Here is an 18,047-nt window from a genome sequence, read left to right as displayed (position 1 = left end):
AAATACCTCCAGGATTTTCTTACAGGAGTCAAAGTGACATAAAATAATCAGATGCTTGACAGAAGATACAGCTTTGATCTCAAGCCATAATAGTTCCTCTTCACCTTCTTTTGATGTCTAAAGTCATTCTCTACAGTAATTGATAGCAGAAAACTAGCAGTGATTGCAGCAGGTACTACAGAGCTCCTTTAAATCTGCGGTCTGACATGCTCTGCTCATTATGTTTACAAGTCATGACTGTACTGTATTGATTGGAGGAAAATTCCACCCTCGGGCAGTCTCACACTGCTGAAGAGAGACTCATCAGCCTGTGATGTTCCCTGCTTTTCAACATTTATTCTGTAATAAAATGTTAAAATGTGCCTTTTCATTTCAGCGTCTAATTAAATTACTTATCTCCTATTTTTCCCAGAATGTCTTTTGACACCAGCCTGAGATTTGGGGTGTGAACTTGTTGCATTCTGCTATACTTTTCCTTGTTAGTACAGGGAACTGTAACTGATATCCATTGTATGGATATCAAAAATGGACCCTGAGTTAAAAGCTACATTACCTGTAGTTTTAGGGTACATTTTTAATGCAGCTTCCTTCGCTTTTGATCTCCTTTCTCCCCTTGGATTAATTGGTGGCTAAAGTTTCCCTTCCAATATCGATTCAATAAGCCCTTGGCTCAGCATTGATTACTGTTCAGAGGGACAAGCTCTCTCCGTGAGGCGATTTTTCAATAGTGCTGGCTACTTCATTAAATACAGGCAGGACAAAACAATGTTCTCGATTACTGGGCCTGCATCCATGATCAGTCAATGAATGATCTATTACGGACTAGCTCTCCATGCTTAGTGAGCTGGAGGGTCGTTAATCGAGCATTCACTGGGAACCCCATTTGCGAACAATTTAAATGTAATGCATATTTTTAATCATGAGAGAATAACACCGGTGCAACCCGCTTCAGGCCAGAAGCTGGCATTTGGTTGACAAATGGAAAAGAGTAAAAAGAATTTTAATAATGATTAGGTAGATGAGAAAGATTTGGAAATATTTGAAATGTTTTTATTTATACTGTTTTTATTCCTATTTATATGATCTTATTCATTTTATTGTCTTTATTTCATCTGTGCTCATGTCCCTTGGCCTTATCGTCATTCATCTACCTCTGGTTTTAGTTCCTCTTGTAAAGCACCGTGTAAAATTGTTAGAAAAGTGCTATATAAATAAAGAGTGTCTTTTCCTCAAAGCAAAGCTGTCAGACCTACAGTACAATCTGCATAAATAAAATCTGAGCAGAAATTATTCTCAAGTTCAGACAACCGATTTAACCCTTTGACAAATGTCAAAGAGCATTTGGGGATTTTACATTGCAAAAACATCACTCTGGTAACTGACTGTTTGACTCACAGGATGGGGCGGGACTGGAAGTCTTCCTGATTCATCCTTTCGGACTGGCGTATCTTCAGGATCTCTGTGTAGCTCAGGTTCTGCAGGCGACTCTTGAACTGGTCCAGGGAATTAGGCTTGAGAGTCAGTGCTCGCATGATCTGCTCCCTCACCACCTGCATTACCTGCAGAGGAGGAGAAGAGGCAGAAGAGGGCCGGGTGAGATCAACATGGATGCAGGCAGTACTTGAGTGTGCAGTGGCCGCAGTCTGGAAGTCAAAACTAACCCCCTCCCCATTTTTGGGGGGTCAGGGGAGCAAATAAATTCTGTTCAGTTCCCGACAGGATTAATGGATGGAGTTTTTTTTTTTTTCAGAACTGGAGCCTATAATCCAGTCCACTGCACTGAGCCTTAAGAGGAAAAGAGCGAAGCAGAATAATTCAACAGTGGCTAGTCAACTGTTAGCCCCAGTATCATGCATCAGTGAAATGCATGACAGAACTTGCCTATAATACCCCAGCTAGCTAATACCATTAGTCTGGCTGTGGCTGCAGAAGCATGACATGAGTGGTGTTCCAAGTCATCAATCCCACTCGAGGGGTCTTATTGTAACAATACAATAGGAAGGCATTTCACAATAACACATAAAACACATCATGCATGTCAAGATAAATTAGCCTGGCGTGTCTGCATTGCTGTCAGGAGATAATTAAAGGCTACACACATTTAAAACTAATGCCCTAAAATCAAACAGAGTCATCATGTGCAGTGAGCGATAACAAATAATATAGATCCTCTCAACTAACATAGACCACAAACACAGACTGGAAAAAGATATTATCTCATGTTTAAAGGAAAAGCAGTACAATTAGAAAACTGTGAAAACCAGCAAGGGAATACATGTGTTTATATTTGACATTCTGTCATTAAATCTGGCGTGAAAACCCGGGTCTGAGTAAAATATAAGCAATACATAAGAAATGTGACTGGAAAATTTGTTTGTATGCGTTTTTCTGTCACTTGATGTATCAGTTAGTTTAAAATAGCTACTCCAGCTGAGTAGAAATAGCTATTAATAAAATAAATGGTTTTTAAAATGTGACATGGAATTAACCCCCAGTTCGAGTGACTTTATGACAGGACTACACGGATTTTTAACACAGTTAACAAAGCACTGAGTCTAAGTATAAAATCTCCTCATCCTTCCGCACATATGCTTGAGCCTCCGGAAAATGAGTCCTAAGCTGAAATCTTCAATGACAGCTGCTTCCATTTAGCTTTGCACTCTGATTTGCATTCTGCATAATTAGAATTTGAACACTAATATAACTCAAAGATTGATTTATTATTTGTGAAGGTATTCAGCCTACACATGCACTCAAGGGACTTGACTGAGAGCAAACAAAATTCCTAATCTGCTGAAATTTTTCAAACACAACAGAACATCATTTGCAACAGTGGTTTCCCCTCAAAACTGAGTTTAGCTTGCAGATTTCAGGTTGATGTAAGCCTGTAAATCATGCTGTGATATTTGGCCAAAAGAATAAACTTTTCTCTGGCCAGGTTGAGCAGTGCTGTGACAGATGTGACAAGCAGTACTGATTATGGATCAGCCTTGTTAGCCGGCACCACTGAGCCTGCAGAGGCTGATTCACTGACTCAGATCATACTGAGGTGACAGAAAGAAATAGACAGTTTTCTCCTCTCTTCTTTGATTTTACCCTTTTCTCTGCTTGCCTTGTTGATCAAATGCTAGAGGACATACAAGTACTTCCAGCCTTAGCAAACACATTTCACAATACGTTGACCGGATTACAATGAAGCGTTTAAGATGATTTTTTTTGTGCATGTGTGCGCTTACACATGCACAGAAAAGTAGATGTTTTGGGATTTTCCTTGTAATTGATGCGCTTTGCTGTTCTATACTATTTTGTTTCATCTGGACTCCTCAACCTTAACAATCATGCTAAAACCCAGTGAGCCAAGATCCCAAACAAAGTCTTATGTAATATTGTTCTTGCTTGCCGATTACTCATCAACTTGCTAACCTCTGAACTCTCACTAGTCAGACTAAGCCAGGGGTGAGAGCAGTAAAAATAGAAGATCTGCGTTGTTGAAAATGAAATATGAACACCATAAACCTCCGCCCAGCACCAAAATTCAGAAAAACTCAAGACAACAAAGGCGATCGAGGATAATCCTCTTGAATCAGCATCATATTCACTCTGTATGAATGCATTAATAAGTAGTCTGGGCTCAACGTCCCCTTTGTCGAGACACCGGTGCTGCACAGTGAAAGCGCACAAAAAGGAATTACCCATTTTTAATTCCATATCTGATAAGTCCTGAAGGTAATACTCAGCTCCCACCACAAAAGAAATACAGGGAGATTTTTTTTTTTTAACTGATTACACAATTTAATCTGGGGATTAGTTTTGGAATGCAAATATGTTCAGAGGTGGTAATCACAGTGTATTCTCTAACAAACAGTCAACAAACTGACCTTAGAAAATAAAATTGAAAAACAGGTTGACAAGCGGACGGGTGGGTCAATTTATTTTTTAATTAGAGGAACAAGCAAGCGGCTTTTCAACACCAGCTGAGCTCTTAAATGAGCTTTAGCATATACTGTATTAGTGACCAGATATGACACATTATTATAATCCTCAGTTAAAGAATCACTTGCAGGGTCTGGATTATGGCCCTGTGTTACCCATGTAGTGCTATTTATCTGCAAAGCTCAGACACACATCAGTGCACATGAGGTCTTCTCTAGTGTGATCCAGATCTAACTGGCATTACATTTGATTCAGAACATCAGTGACTCAGCACAAGTACATCCTTCAAATCCCCTTTGACAGAGGCAGACAAAATTTGAGATCAGGATCTTGGTTGTTTAAAAAGAAGCACTGTTCTGTCCTGGGACAAAGCCAGTGTGTTGCATAATATTAACCTCATAATACTAGTTTAAAATAGTTTGGTAACCAGCATGTAAGGGTTACAGACACTATCACAATCTATACATGTAAGTAATTTCTCAGAACAGAAAGTGGCCGGACTCATGGAGCTTGGCCATTTTTCAGTAGCGTGACATAGTGGCCAAAAATGTAAACACCAGCATAAAAATGACCAACCACTAGAGGGCGAGGGTCAACACTTTCCCTCCCCACCGGTCAAGACTTGTTCTAGGTGATTATGGGCAGAGACTCTGAGCTGAGAAGAAGGCTTGTGGTAGGCATTATAACGAGGAGGGTTTTGCTTTTTTAATTTGTTGTGTCTGTCTGTGCTTTCCCCCTCTGTCTATCTTTGTATCCATCGATAAAGACAGCTGTCCATTCCTCCCTCAGCTGAAATATCAACATATTTATGTTAACTCTCACTGCTGGAAGTCATCTCCATTGAAGGCTGTTTTCTGTATTCAGTCCTCATCTGCAATCCCTTGTAATATGTATGCCATATTTTCATGGGGGGGGACACAGGTGTCCAGCTAACAGCAGATTTACAACCCCCAGGACTGGCCTTTGAGCCTCCTCCTCCTCCTGTTTGAGCTGAAAAATGTGCAGACAAATGGATGAAGCCACAGCTTGCAATCATGCTGTGAGAGATTCATCACTCCTGTCCACTACTTTTAATCACAACTTCAGAGTTGCCTATCATAAATTGTCACACACGTACACATGGGCTATAATCGTAATAATTAAGCCTGAAATGTATTTATTTTCCCATTAAGATTACAAATTGTCTGTCTGTGTCTCTAGAAAGGACAGTCTTTCCATAAGAAGCTATTTGAACATAAAGGAAATTATATTAAAGTATGAGAGTGAGCTTTGATGACCTCAGTTTTGGGTTTATCATTTGCAGTACCCCAAAACCCCTGAATCATACCCTGAAAACATAATAAAAGCAGGAAACTTCTATGTTTTGTAATTCAGGAGCTTTTTAAGGCAGATCTCTTTGTCACCTGCAGCTCGTTCTCTAACCTCGTCCTGATCTCTGGAGACCGACTGCCATCCTGCCCGGGTGTTTCAGTAGAGCCATCCCTGGGGAATGATCATTAATATGCCTTGTTTGCAGTCATGTCTCAGGCAGGAAAACAATTCTGTTGGCCCATGTGGCTGCACTCATGCTAATTAACACTGCGAATATTCATCACATTTAATACGAACACATGGTCCTTTCACCACAGGGTGGAGGGGCATTATGAATATTTTATCTTCATCCCTCTTTTTCATCCACTGATTGCCCAGAAAGCACCTTGGTAGAGGTGAGATGACGTCAGTGCCGAAACAAACTTTGCAAGCTGACCTCACTCACAGGATAAATTTAGGCTCTGTTTTGTACTGGTGTCATTTTAGCTGCTGTCTAGTTGATCTAAGTGCTGAATTGTTCGTCTTGTGCTCTTTCCTTTTAGTCAGAGCTGTTGATTCAAGATTTATCTCTTCTATCTTGTCCACCTTTATTTCTGTCTTTTTCTACATTCCCTCTCACGCTCCCTAATCTCTCCCAGACAACAGACCATCACTCTTTCTTGTAGCTCTTTGGAAAGGGAAGTCAGACAGCAGAGCAAGTGTCAGCAAAAGTAATTAAACGCTAGTCGTCTAGTACGTGTAATGAAGAGCTGGCCACACTGACTCGTCTGCCACACTCCTTCATCCTCACTCTCCTCCTCGCTTCCTTTCAGCCTCTCCTCAAACAGGACAGTTGGGCAGTTCCTCGTTCCTGGAGTCGCCCTGCCATCCATCATCGACAACACACCAACCGTAACAAATTACCCGTCTCCCCTCTCGCCGACCAATCGACTGTCGCCGCTGCTCCATTTGCCTAAGAGGATGCTAATGACATCATTTACCAGCTGTCAGTCAAATGCTCACCCGCCACTCAGGCCTGGGTGGTGAAATCTGGAGATTGTGCTGGAGAGGCGCTTTGGTGGGCAAATAATAAGGCGGTAATCACAGAATAATGACTTTGCTGATACTCCCTGAAAGCAATCAAAAAGTCAATCTCACATGGTGATAATGGGAGCGTCGGTGAAGTGTGTTTCTGCATTTAAAGCCTTAAAGTAGACAAAACATGTATGCTTGCGCACATACGCTTTCACACACAAAAAGCACACATGTTCACTTCTGTCAGAATGCCTATTTTTTAATAAGCAGCAGAAAAAGTGGGGAATCCATGTCAGTGTCTTTGAAATGGTAATAATGTTTTCCCTCTCTGCCACCATGTTCCATGTTCAATTAATAATTATCTCCTTCAAAGTTGACCACGATGTCATTCAAAATAAAACAATGCCACAGAGATGGACATGAAAGGATGCCTGTCTCTCTTATCAGGCAGTACAGAGAGAGAGACAAGTGCTGGTACGGGTTGTATTAAATTTAGAAGATGATAAAAATGCACTGGATAAAGATGCAAAAATTTATTTTGGAAGCTGACAGGACTAAAAAATGACAAAGCTGTGAAGACTGAAGATTTATGGCTTTGATACCAAACTTGAAGCAAAGCTGCCTTTTGTTACTGTTAAATGATTATACATTCCAATACATTAAACAACTGGGCTTTCAACCAGGAGTATAGCTAACAGAGTGCAGTCAACACTCGATCAAATCAAGTATTGACAAGTTTGAGATTCTTGCACTCACTATGTCGGCAACCAGATATTGTTTACTTCTGTTTTCTGTATAGAAAATGATAGTGACACTAATCTATGCCAACAATGCAGACTGTGTCGGTTTTTGCTCTCTGTCACCTTCACGGCTTATGTGAGAGGACTTTTGGGGAGGCACAAGTGTTAGATACCACACACACATTTGCACAGCTATCCTTTTTAGGACATTGTGGACAGCCTAACCCAGCCCCTTACTCCAACCTTAACCATAACCATAACCAATTCATACCTTACAGCTAACCCTAACCAGAATTTTATAAATTTGGTTTTGTCTCATTACAATCGCTTCGCTTTGGTCACAACACAGTGTAGTGCTTCAGATGCTCCCCAATGGCATGGACTACAAAAAGCTCTATCTGAAACAACAGTCCTTGTTGCTCTGCGTGTCAGCTGTTGTCTGCATTGTAGATATGATGGCTACAGAGATATTTGTCATTTCAGATAAGATGACATTCAGGCAAACTTTATCTCCATTTGGATGTTCATATAGCTAGCAGCAAGGACGGGGGTTGTCAAATGTGACAAAATTAATATGGATCACATAAAGGGCAGCACGCACAGTAGTAAAAGACTGTTGACAACAACTGTTAGCTATGCACAATTACTAGAGTTGTAATCACTAGTCATTAGCTGGTGGAAGATTCTCAAATGTGAGGACTGACTGCTTTCCTCCATTTGGTAAACTGTACACTGAATATGTTTGAATACTGGACATTTTTAATTTAGTTTCTGGCATTTTATACACATAGTACTAATTGTTAATGAAAATAATGGTTAGTTGTAACCCTAATAATGATCTCTCACAACATGATGCCAAATCTTAACGTACTGTATGAAATGCTGAACAAGAGACAGAGTGCCATTTCATAGAGGGTGAAGAACACGAGGTGAATGCTGCTCAACAGCCAGATTCCTAGATTATATTTAGTATATTCAACTTTTCTTGTTAGACTCTCCTGACATCCCTGTCATGGCTCTATGTTAAGTCTGCTGCGAGCAACTAAGTGGAAAGGCACTACTTTCGTCCATTAAAATTTCAATTATGTGTCTACGCCCCACGGCTTGAATGTAAGGAGTCACTATATCTGGGTATCTCAATAAAATAAAATAGAGCAGTAAGGGGTAAATGTAACTTTAAAGCACAGTGAAAAGCAGCTCTTTTCTCTCTCAGTGAATGCCTTAGGGACGCGTTTGACAGCATTACTGCACTAAGGGGAACAGCACATACTGTATTGTAGGCAAGACAGATATACACACTGTCAATGTACATGCTTACAATGCACATATACCAATTACATCCTTCTTGTACATGCATTATACAGTATGAACAAGCACCAACACACACAAAACAAAACAATTCCATGTAAATTCCCATGTAGGCACACATCTGGAGACCCCCTCCATCAATCCTATTCTTCCCTCTGCATGAGTGATGCAGGGTCGACGCCGGTCTGCTGCTGCTAGCTGTTGTTGTTGCCATATTTAGAGTGCTAGCACTGCACGCCCAGACAAACTGTCAGAGGAGCTCTTTTTCAACAACCAGCTCAATGTGAGGTGCAGCACGGCCCCTACGGATGACTGGAGAGCAAAGTCGCCTGGGAAATCGCCACTTACTGTGAATCAAGAAACGCTGATGAAAGCCAAGTGCTGACCTTGGCTTGTGCACAGCTTTGCATTAATGAGTGTTTTATTATGACACAGTTGTTGCAGGAAATATGAACATTCTGCATTAATTGTCCCAGAGGGATGAATAAATTGGATGTGATTAAACATCCATTCAAGGACATCAGAACAGGTATGATTTCATTATATGAGATCACTCTCATCAGGGCCGATGCCTTTCCTAGAGTATACCCATAGTGCATCATTGCTGAGTAGAAATACTATCTAGAAAATAAGTTTGAATGCATTTTTTGATCTGATTGAAGTTGTCTGGAAAACAGAAGTCAGATAAGTTCTCTATGAATAATGCAAAGAGAACCCATTTAGGCCAGTTACGTGGCTATGGGCAGAGCTGCACAAGCAGCTTTTCCATCAGGTTTTGCAGTAAAATATGCTGATTTCCACAACCAGTAACAGAACAGTTATGGCGGTGGCAATTCTACAGGAAATAAAGACAGTGGAAAATCTTAGGAATTCCTAAAGTATGCAACTCTTCTCTTCATCCAACTTGAGTAAAAAATCTAAAGCATGGCAGAAGAGAGAACAAAAATACTAGGTGAGAAAACTATTATTCTGGTTATTTACAATTCATTGTAGTCATTAGCATCCTAGTTAGCTGCTTTGGATAATTATGTGCTGCTCTTCATTCTGAACACTCCCTCTCGCCAACTATTTGCTCTCACACGTTCGGTTTGACACTGCCATTAGGCACACTGAGGCAAGACTCAAAACAGAGTAATTAAATTTATAGCTCTTGCCTTTTTGTTGTTGTGTGAAGGAAGGTGGACCGTAACACAGACAGGAAACTACTGAGCACCAAATATATGTGCTTGCCTCCTCCTTCCTCACATCACTCTCACACTGACACACAAAGTCCTTCAAATTAAACCCACATTCAAGTAGTGATACATCAAAACTGGATTATTATGTGATACTAATGATAAGGCTTACAGCAGCCATATCCCAGCCTGGATCCACAATAAGACACACCCACACACCAGAGCCTTTGTGGAGACTATTCACTGTTTTCAAGGAATCTAAAGTACATACTGTGTGGACTGCTGTGCACAAAAACAATCACACACACACACACACACACACACACACACACACACACACACACACACACACACACACACACACACACACACACACACACACACACACACTTGCATCACAGAAATGCACACTCACTTATCAATAAACAAACAGACATAAATAAATTAATAGATAGATAAATAACTAAATCGAAACACAAGAAAACTTGAGTTTATTTTTCCCCTGCTGATTCCCAGTGAAGCGGCTGTGAAGATGAGACAACAGTATCATTATCTCGATAGACAACGAAAAACAATGTTAGCACTGCATCTCTGCTCATGCAACTCTGATGGTTTGATGCTAATGGCTGATGATCTCTCTGGTCTGATTAGTGAGCTTAGCTTGGTCGTTCTCAGTTTGAGTGGGCCAATGCTGCTTGAGACCACCCCCCCCCCAGGCACACTAACAAAACACACAATCATAAAAAACTAATACACAGAAAAAAAACCTGTCCCGACATAGAAACAAAACTCAGCATTTGCACTCTGCCCTCGTTATAAACTCATATACAAACCATGAAGGGAAAAAAACCCCACATACAAACAAAAACAAAGACACATTCACGCACTGTCCGAGTGCGCATACACACGTGCAAAAACAATAAAGCAAACCTTGTTAAGGGAGTGGGAGGTGAGGCAGCCAGGCAGAAAGATATAAATAGCCTGTCTGAATTCAACAATAGAGGTGGAGGGGGGTCGAGAGACGAAAATGAGGAGGAGGAAAAGAGAGAGGAAGAGCACAGGAAGGAGAGAAAGACAAAAAGCTATAAAAGGGATTAAGGGAAGGAAGCAGGTATAGAAAGATCTAGACAGTTGGATAGATAAATAAAACCAGTATGGAATAAGAAAACAGCAGGTCTCATTGCCGAAGAGGAGAGCAGCGGGGGAGGGGCTGGTTTACTGTGTCCTTATACGAGTCATAGATGTACCGTTTCATGCAAAGCACGACAGCAGCAGTCACAGTTGCTGGCATATGGCAGCGCATGCAGCGCTTTCACCAACTGTCCCAAGCTGCTTCCTGGAATCCAAATATGGCGTGCACCCAAAACCTTTGGCACCTGCACTCACATCACTTCTGACACATCAGCACCCATTTCAGTAATCATGCATGCGTGCATGGTATAACCTTCTGGCGAAGTGGAGGAACTGTCCTGTTGCTAAAGAGCAGGGCCAGAAATCATTTGCATTGATTTGCATAAAGTGTCCTTAATTGATTTGTGGTGAGCAGCCTCAAATGAAAGCAGAATAGCAGCTAAACGGCAAGTTAAAAATATTCTTTGGTTGTAGCTACACACATAGTGATGTGTGAGGGTTGATGGGAGGGTCACTGTGCTGCTGCTTCTAGGGCTTTGGGGGATTGCTATGTGAATAATCCCACATGGGACAGGTCAGTCTTCAACATGGTTGAACAAAGCAGATTATCTACTCTCCTCTGTATCACCCTTGGCCAGAAGAAAAATGTCAAACAGCAATAAAAAGAAGGCTTTGCTTTGATTCAGTCTGGATGTGATCATCCATGGTTACATTACAGGTTGAACAGGTTCCAGGTCTTTGCTCAAGGGCACTTTTACAGGACACAGACAGACAAACAAATTGTGATTGAACTTGGTATGCCATCAAGGGAACAGCATCATTAACAGGCCTGCAATTAATGTTTATTTTTATTTTCCATTAAAGGAACAGTATGACGTTTTGGGAAAAAGGCTTGTTCAATGTGAAGATTAAATGACATGAAATCTTCTCATTGCTTAGCTTAGCATAAAGAGTGGAAGCAGCTAGCCTCACCATGCCAAGAATTGAGTGACACCTCTTTTTTTTTACACTTTGGTTTTTGTACAAGTAAAACAAATGAGGTATGGCATGTTATTTACTGAGCTTTAGAGGTGCTGGTAGGTGGATTATTTCACCTTTGGACAAGCTGTTTCCAGTCTTTCTACTAAGATAAGCTGTCTCTTGGCTCAAGATATGAGAGAGCCACTGAACTTCTCATCTCTCTGCAATAAGTGTATTTTCCCAAAATGTCAAAACTCTATCTTCAATCTGTATTTGTTTTTAGATGAATCAATAATCTATTTATAAAATGTCAGGCAACACAATTTCCAAAGCTCAAGTTAACATTTTTAAATTGCACAGCATTCTATCTACAATGACATAAAACCAGATAATAAACGTATGCAACTGAAAAGCAAAGGCTTTTTATTGATGAATGATTCATCACTTATCAAAATTGCAGAAGAAAGATCAGATTGATTAATCTACAAAACAATTCAGCACAATTCAATATAGACTCACATGGTAGCCAAGACATAGTTCCCTCGTACAATGCCAGGTTTAAAAGGACAGTAAGTGCATACAATTGTACTGTGTATTGTCCAAAACTAATGAAACCAGGTTCTGGCAGTATTTCACAGACTCCTGCTCTACAGTCTGGGGCTGACCTCACTCTAATCCTGTGTCAAACCCCTCTGGCTAAAACACTGGTTGAAGCTCATCCAAGGCTGAGAGAGACAGTGTGGAGCAGAGGAGATCAGTAGTAGGGGCACTGAATACCTCCGGTGACAAACGGTGGGTGTTGGTGATGTGGAGTAATCCCATTCACAACAACTAGCCCAACCCCCCACCACACACACACACACACACACACACACTGGGGTGTGATGAGGTTAGGTGAACAGGAAATGCCTGTAGATGTGGGTGTGTGTTTGTGAAACAGGGTGAAATTGTAATCTAGCAGATTATATTTGTGCGACTCAGTGTGTGTGTGTTAATGAAAAGGCTGTGATCTGGGTCCTTGTCTAACCTGCTTACGCCTCGCCGAGTCTACATGGCCCCATCTGTCCCTCCTCTTTCTCTTCCGCTGTGCCCCTGTCCCGTCTCCTCCATCTCTCCCTGCTTTTTCTTCTCCTCTCCATCCTCCTCCCTCCTCCTCCTCCGCAGCCAGGCAACAACACAAACAGTCCCTCTTCCTCCTTTACTACCACCTCTCCTTGCTCCATCCATCCATGCTAATTGAGAACCACTCTCTCTTTCTCTTTCTCATTTCCATTCTTAGTACTTACATGTCACCTCCATGTTTCCAATTGTGGTGTGATACTCTCCACAGTGACTGATGAATCCTCGTGCGTTTGCCAAAGAAGGAGTTTTTAGTGCCCGGCGGGAGACAGGGATGGATGGAAGGATGGATGGAGGAAGCAGATGGCTCCTTGGAAGAGCGGTCTAGCTGATTGTGGACTGTTAGCTTTAGCGTTAGCCACAATAAGGGAAGACTCGTCTGTCAACACAGCTCGTGCACCTCCTCCTTTTGCCTTTTCCCTTTTTTCCTGTCTTGGTTATTTGTTCCTTCTGGTTTCCTGTTTGATTCTCTCTTTTAGCACATTCCCTTTAAAAAAAACCCAACAACAACAACAACAAACTCTCCCTGTTTCTTTTCTACTCTCTACTATGATATTTCTGTATGCCTCTCTATCTGCCTTCCTCCCTCCCTCTGTGACTCTAAGAGCATCAGCCAGGCTGCACTGCTTCGCTTATGTTGATCTCCGGGCTTATGCCCTGATTGGACACACGCCACGATCAGAGACGCCAATGGTGGTGCAGCAAGTGGATCACATGATACGTGTGTGTATATGTGTGTGTGTCTGTGTCTGTGGGAGGGGGGGTAGATAGAAGAAGGGGGAGGGAGGGATGAGAGAAGAGGAGGAGAAGAAGGAGGAGGGGTATCGTGAGTGGCTGCAAGCCACTACATCAGTGAGGGATTTTTTTTCCCCAAGCGCCTGAGCAGAGAGAGAGAGACGGAGGCTTTTTTCTTCTCTGGTGGGGAGGTGGAGGAGGAGAAGCTCTCAGCACAGACGTTTGGATGAAGAGACGACAGGCAAGCCGTACAAGACAGAGTCTCTGATGGACACACACAAGCCCTGACGCGCATAAACACAAGCGTGTACACATGCAGTGGAGAAGTGGCTCCATCTTACCAAAGCAGAGCCAGAGTAGTGCAGCGCAGCAGCGGTAATTGGACAGGGGTTGCTATGGAAACAGGGGAAACGGTTGCCTGACGGTCGTAGCTGTGCCCTGGGAGCATCAGACTTGCCTCCATTAACACACACACACACACACACACACACACACACACACACACACACACACACACACACACACACACACACACACACACACACACACACACACACAGCACACACATGTTGTTCTCGGTAAGCATATCCTTTACTAAACACTACATTTAGGAAGCAAATAAGACACAATGTATAGTGGCTCCACCATGCTTGTGTGTGTGTGTGTGTGTGTGGGGGTGGGTGCTTAAGTGCCACAGTGTTTTTAAGCCTCTTTTAAGCCTCTATGCCTTTGTCTTAAATGAGCATAAATTCATGTAAGAGCCTGTGTGTGTACATGTCTTTGTGTGTGCGCGCTTGTGTGTATATGTATTTTGTGTGTGTGTGTGTGTGTGTGTGTGTGTGTGTGTGTGTGTGTGTGTGTGCAGGGCAGATGCTCAGTCAGCCATGAAGAGCCAGCGGCTGAGAGAGCCTTCAGCGTTTAAGAAATGCTTGCACACTCGCAGGCCACATAACCGTGCACAGCCAAACATTGATAAAACCTGAACGAGGTGTTTTAGTATTCCACACCTCAAAAAGCTCAGCGCCGTCAGTGTCGGGCAGCGACTGCAGAAGCTGCAGGGAAATCTAGCCATACACTAGCTGTGTTTTGAAGTGGACGCCCTCCGAATTATACTCGACACAGCTGATTATCCTTCCACACACCCTAGAGAGGATACGTCCTCATATACTGTATGCATGTGAGGAACTAAATGGTAGCATGAATGTATTTACAGATTATAGTTACAGACTAATCCTTACAACGCTGAAAGCAGGGCTGGACTCAACAAAGGGAATTTTTATGGATACAGTCGGCAGGATTTCTGACAAATCGATTATCTGTCAGATCTCTTTCGGGTTCTTGTGCTTACCAAAAAACCAAAGCATATTTGTGAATATCATTGCAACTACAATTTTATACTGATGATGAGTTGTGAGTATTTATTCTTCATCATGAAACCATAAAAAAAGACTATAAATTCCTTAGTTGACTGAGACACCAATAACCAATTACATGACTGATTGCTTAAGATGGGGGCAGCTCAGCTAGAAAGTTCAATTGTCCAGTTTAAATGATCAATTGGTGGAAGTTAAAAGGACAATAACTGTGCTTCAAATCAGTGGAGATGGGATCTACGGCATCACTATAATGGATTACGGATCCTGGCCCCTTGCAACGGTTATGTCTGCGCCATCCATCATTATCCGAGGCAATACTTACAGTTTATACAAATCAGTATTATTCCTCCAAACATGCATAAATGTTCTTTCCTTTGTGGAAAGTCATAGTTTAATCCCTTCAAGTTTTATTTGATTTTATGACTTTCCATCTATCTTTTATTCTATCGTTTTATTCATCCAAAAGAGTTCTTTTCCATTTCTATCCCTTTGTCGTGGTATACGGCAAATATATGTCATTTTTATAACAAAATCACTCTCCTTTCTCTTCCTGTAAAATGGTTTAATGGTTTTAATATCTACTTTTGGGGGCCTGGGGTGCATATTTATACAACCAAATGTGATAAACCCCATGTGTCAGATGTAAGTAGTTAAATTTCCATCAGTAAAACCTTTATTCACATTTCTAAGGCAGTGTAGTTGTGCTCTAATTTATTGCTATAACAATTTATCACCCGCTTTTATCCAATCAAATCTGAATCATCAATCAAGAATTTGATTAAAACCTCATAATTATACCCCCTTATTCTGTTTCACCCGACCATACAGTATGTCACAGAAAGAAAGCTAAAGATGCTCTAGCTACTGTTTCACTATAGAAATACATGTTTATCTTTGTGATTTGCATTCTCCTTTATCCCCTCATTTAATTACTCATTAAACTTAAAAATAATAATAATAATCAAAAAAACACTAATCTTTTTTTAAAGCTCAGGATTAGTTGGATTTACAGTGAGCTTTCCCAGTGTGCATTTTTGGGACATCTTCCTTCTCCTCTCGTCATTTTGTTTTATGAATTGTGGAGTCAATGACTGTTTCAGTTACATTTAAACAACTCAGTTTCTCGTTGACAGAACTGGGTAAAAAATGACAACATTTAGACATCATCAGAGGGACTGATGTCTCAAGAGTGTTTCTAAGTTCATAGCGGATAAAAACTGAGACTCGGCATTAGAGGCTGGAAGCGCAGAGCTCCACATGCACCATTTAGCTGATAGGAAGCCCTCGAGAGCAAACAGTCTTACTATCGACAAGCTGCTGCTGAATTTCAAACTCCCAAGGTACCGTGTGATGAGGGATGAGGTCGTGGAGGGAAGAGGGGAGAAGGAAGGGAAGCATCATCTATCCCAACTCAATCGAAACTGACTCTCGCCTTCAAGGGAAGGGTGTGAAGGATGGGACTGGATAATAGGATCGCTTGCTAGGGGAGGTATGTGTACGAAGAGTACGCTGAATTCTCCCCCCAAGATGAACTAGAAATACAGCTCAACATGAAATGTGGGAGTCATTCCAAGCCTATTAGAGATGATTGCATCACTCCTGGTACATCTGTGATTAAATAAACTAAACATTTTCAGCTCATTATTACAACATTTAGAACATCAGACCAACAAAATATTTCCTTTGTTCAGCTTTGAATTCATAAAACCAAAAATAAATTCATGCTCAGAACTATTCCACTACCAAAGGTTTTTTTTTAGCAAATGTAGAAACACAGATGGTGATGAGGACTTCAATAGATTGTAGGTGGATTTAACATTTATTCAACAATGGTTACTGAGGATGACAAGGACTTTACTGTTTTTCATCTCGACAACAATATGTTATGATTCTTCATTTATAGCCTCCTGCAGTAGATCAAAGTGATGTACCGAATCTCAAAACAACAACAACAAATACATTTTTCATATCACACAGTTATTTCCTCTGTGAAAGTTGAGAGCTAGACTTTATTCACAACCTTGCGTCTGAGCACAGACTTCTGTTTGTAATGATTGGCTTATGAAACCCACACTGCTGTCTTCCATCATTTAACTCACAGCGAAATGACAGTGGATGATGCAACTGCAGCATCACTTCATTTATGCACATGAACCATCACTCCATTCACAAACAAAATGTGCAAACTCTTGAAAATGTATTTTGGGCATGCTGGAGGTTGAATTAGCAATTACAGAGTCACCTTAGTAGTGTGACATATTGGCCCAAAAAGAGAGGCTATGCAGAGCAAATGTAGAGCTGAGGACTGGCTCATTCATGTGTGAAGAACCGTTTCAATGCTGATCAAAGCCAGTAAATATGAGTAGAGTATCTGCCCACAACAAATCACTGTGTAAACAGGACACAGGGTGGCTTGTAGCTTGTGTCAGTCTGTTTGGTGTTCGACTCCACAAGATAATCATAATTTGTCTCACGATCAGGGAAAACGGATACGACATCTGTTGACTGCTACATCGGATGCCCAGTTGAATACACAACATACAATATCTGTTATAAACACCCCATTACTACAACAGTCTGGCAGTGCACACACACACACACACACACACACACACACACACACACACACACACACACACACACACACACACACACACACACACACACACACACACACACACACACACACACACACACACACACACATTTCCTGTGTGAGCCGACTCAACATTAGCCAGCTTACAGGAAGTTTTTCATCTTCATCCAGACTCCACCAAGCTCCAAATGAAGATGTAGTATCTTAATCAGCAGCTCAGTCAATGGAGGCAGCTAATGTTTCATATCATTGAGAGTAAAAACACCCTAGGATAAATTCTAATTCTATAAAAGGTCCCTGAGATGTGTATGCCGTTCCCTCTATCATTGTGAGCCCTTAAAAAGAAAAAGTCTAAAGCATGTTTTCAGGAAAAAGAAACATTTCCATGTCCATAAATCTTAATCAGGCCTGATATCTGCATGGGAATCTAGGCAGTGCCATTCTAATAACTATATACTGTAACTATCTAAAATGAACCTAATTTGAGATATGATTAACACTATTGTAATTTAGCGTGAGCTGTGTTACTATGCTTTCTGCCATTGACAGAAAGTCAATGAAGCATGCACAAATCCAAATTCAGTGTGACGTTCACCTTAAAAAAAAAAACAGAATCGCCCCACTCTGTAAAAAGACTGTTTTGTCATCA

At 41.3% G+C, this 18,047-nt stretch overlaps 1 protein-coding gene across 6 annotated transcripts in view; it reads right to left on the bottom strand.

Annotated features, from left to right (window-relative positions):
• Positions 1-18,047, bottom strand: part of elmo1 (engulfment and cell motility 1 (ced-12 homolog, C. elegans)) — a 106,093-nt gene that overhangs the window by 11,349 nt on the left and 76,697 nt on the right. For 5 of the 6 annotated variants that reach the window (XM_051390181.1, XM_051390180.1, XM_051390182.1 and 2 more), the window contains one exon: positions 1,396-1,559. In XM_051390181.1, the coding sequence (XP_051246141.1) occupies positions 1,396-1,559 (164 nt within the window). Of the gene's footprint in view, positions 1-1,395; positions 1,560-12,858; positions 13,290-18,047 lie in introns of those variants that run through there. The other variant, XM_051390186.1, reaches the window with a different exon arrangement.

The sequence above is a fragment of the Dicentrarchus labrax genome, unplaced genomic scaffold (genome assembly GCF_905237075.1).
Source record: "Dicentrarchus labrax unplaced genomic scaffold, dlabrax2021, whole genome shotgun sequence".
NCBI lineage: Eukaryota > Metazoa > Chordata > Actinopteri > Moronidae > Dicentrarchus > Dicentrarchus labrax.
This window is presented reverse-complemented; position numbering and strand designations above follow the sequence as displayed.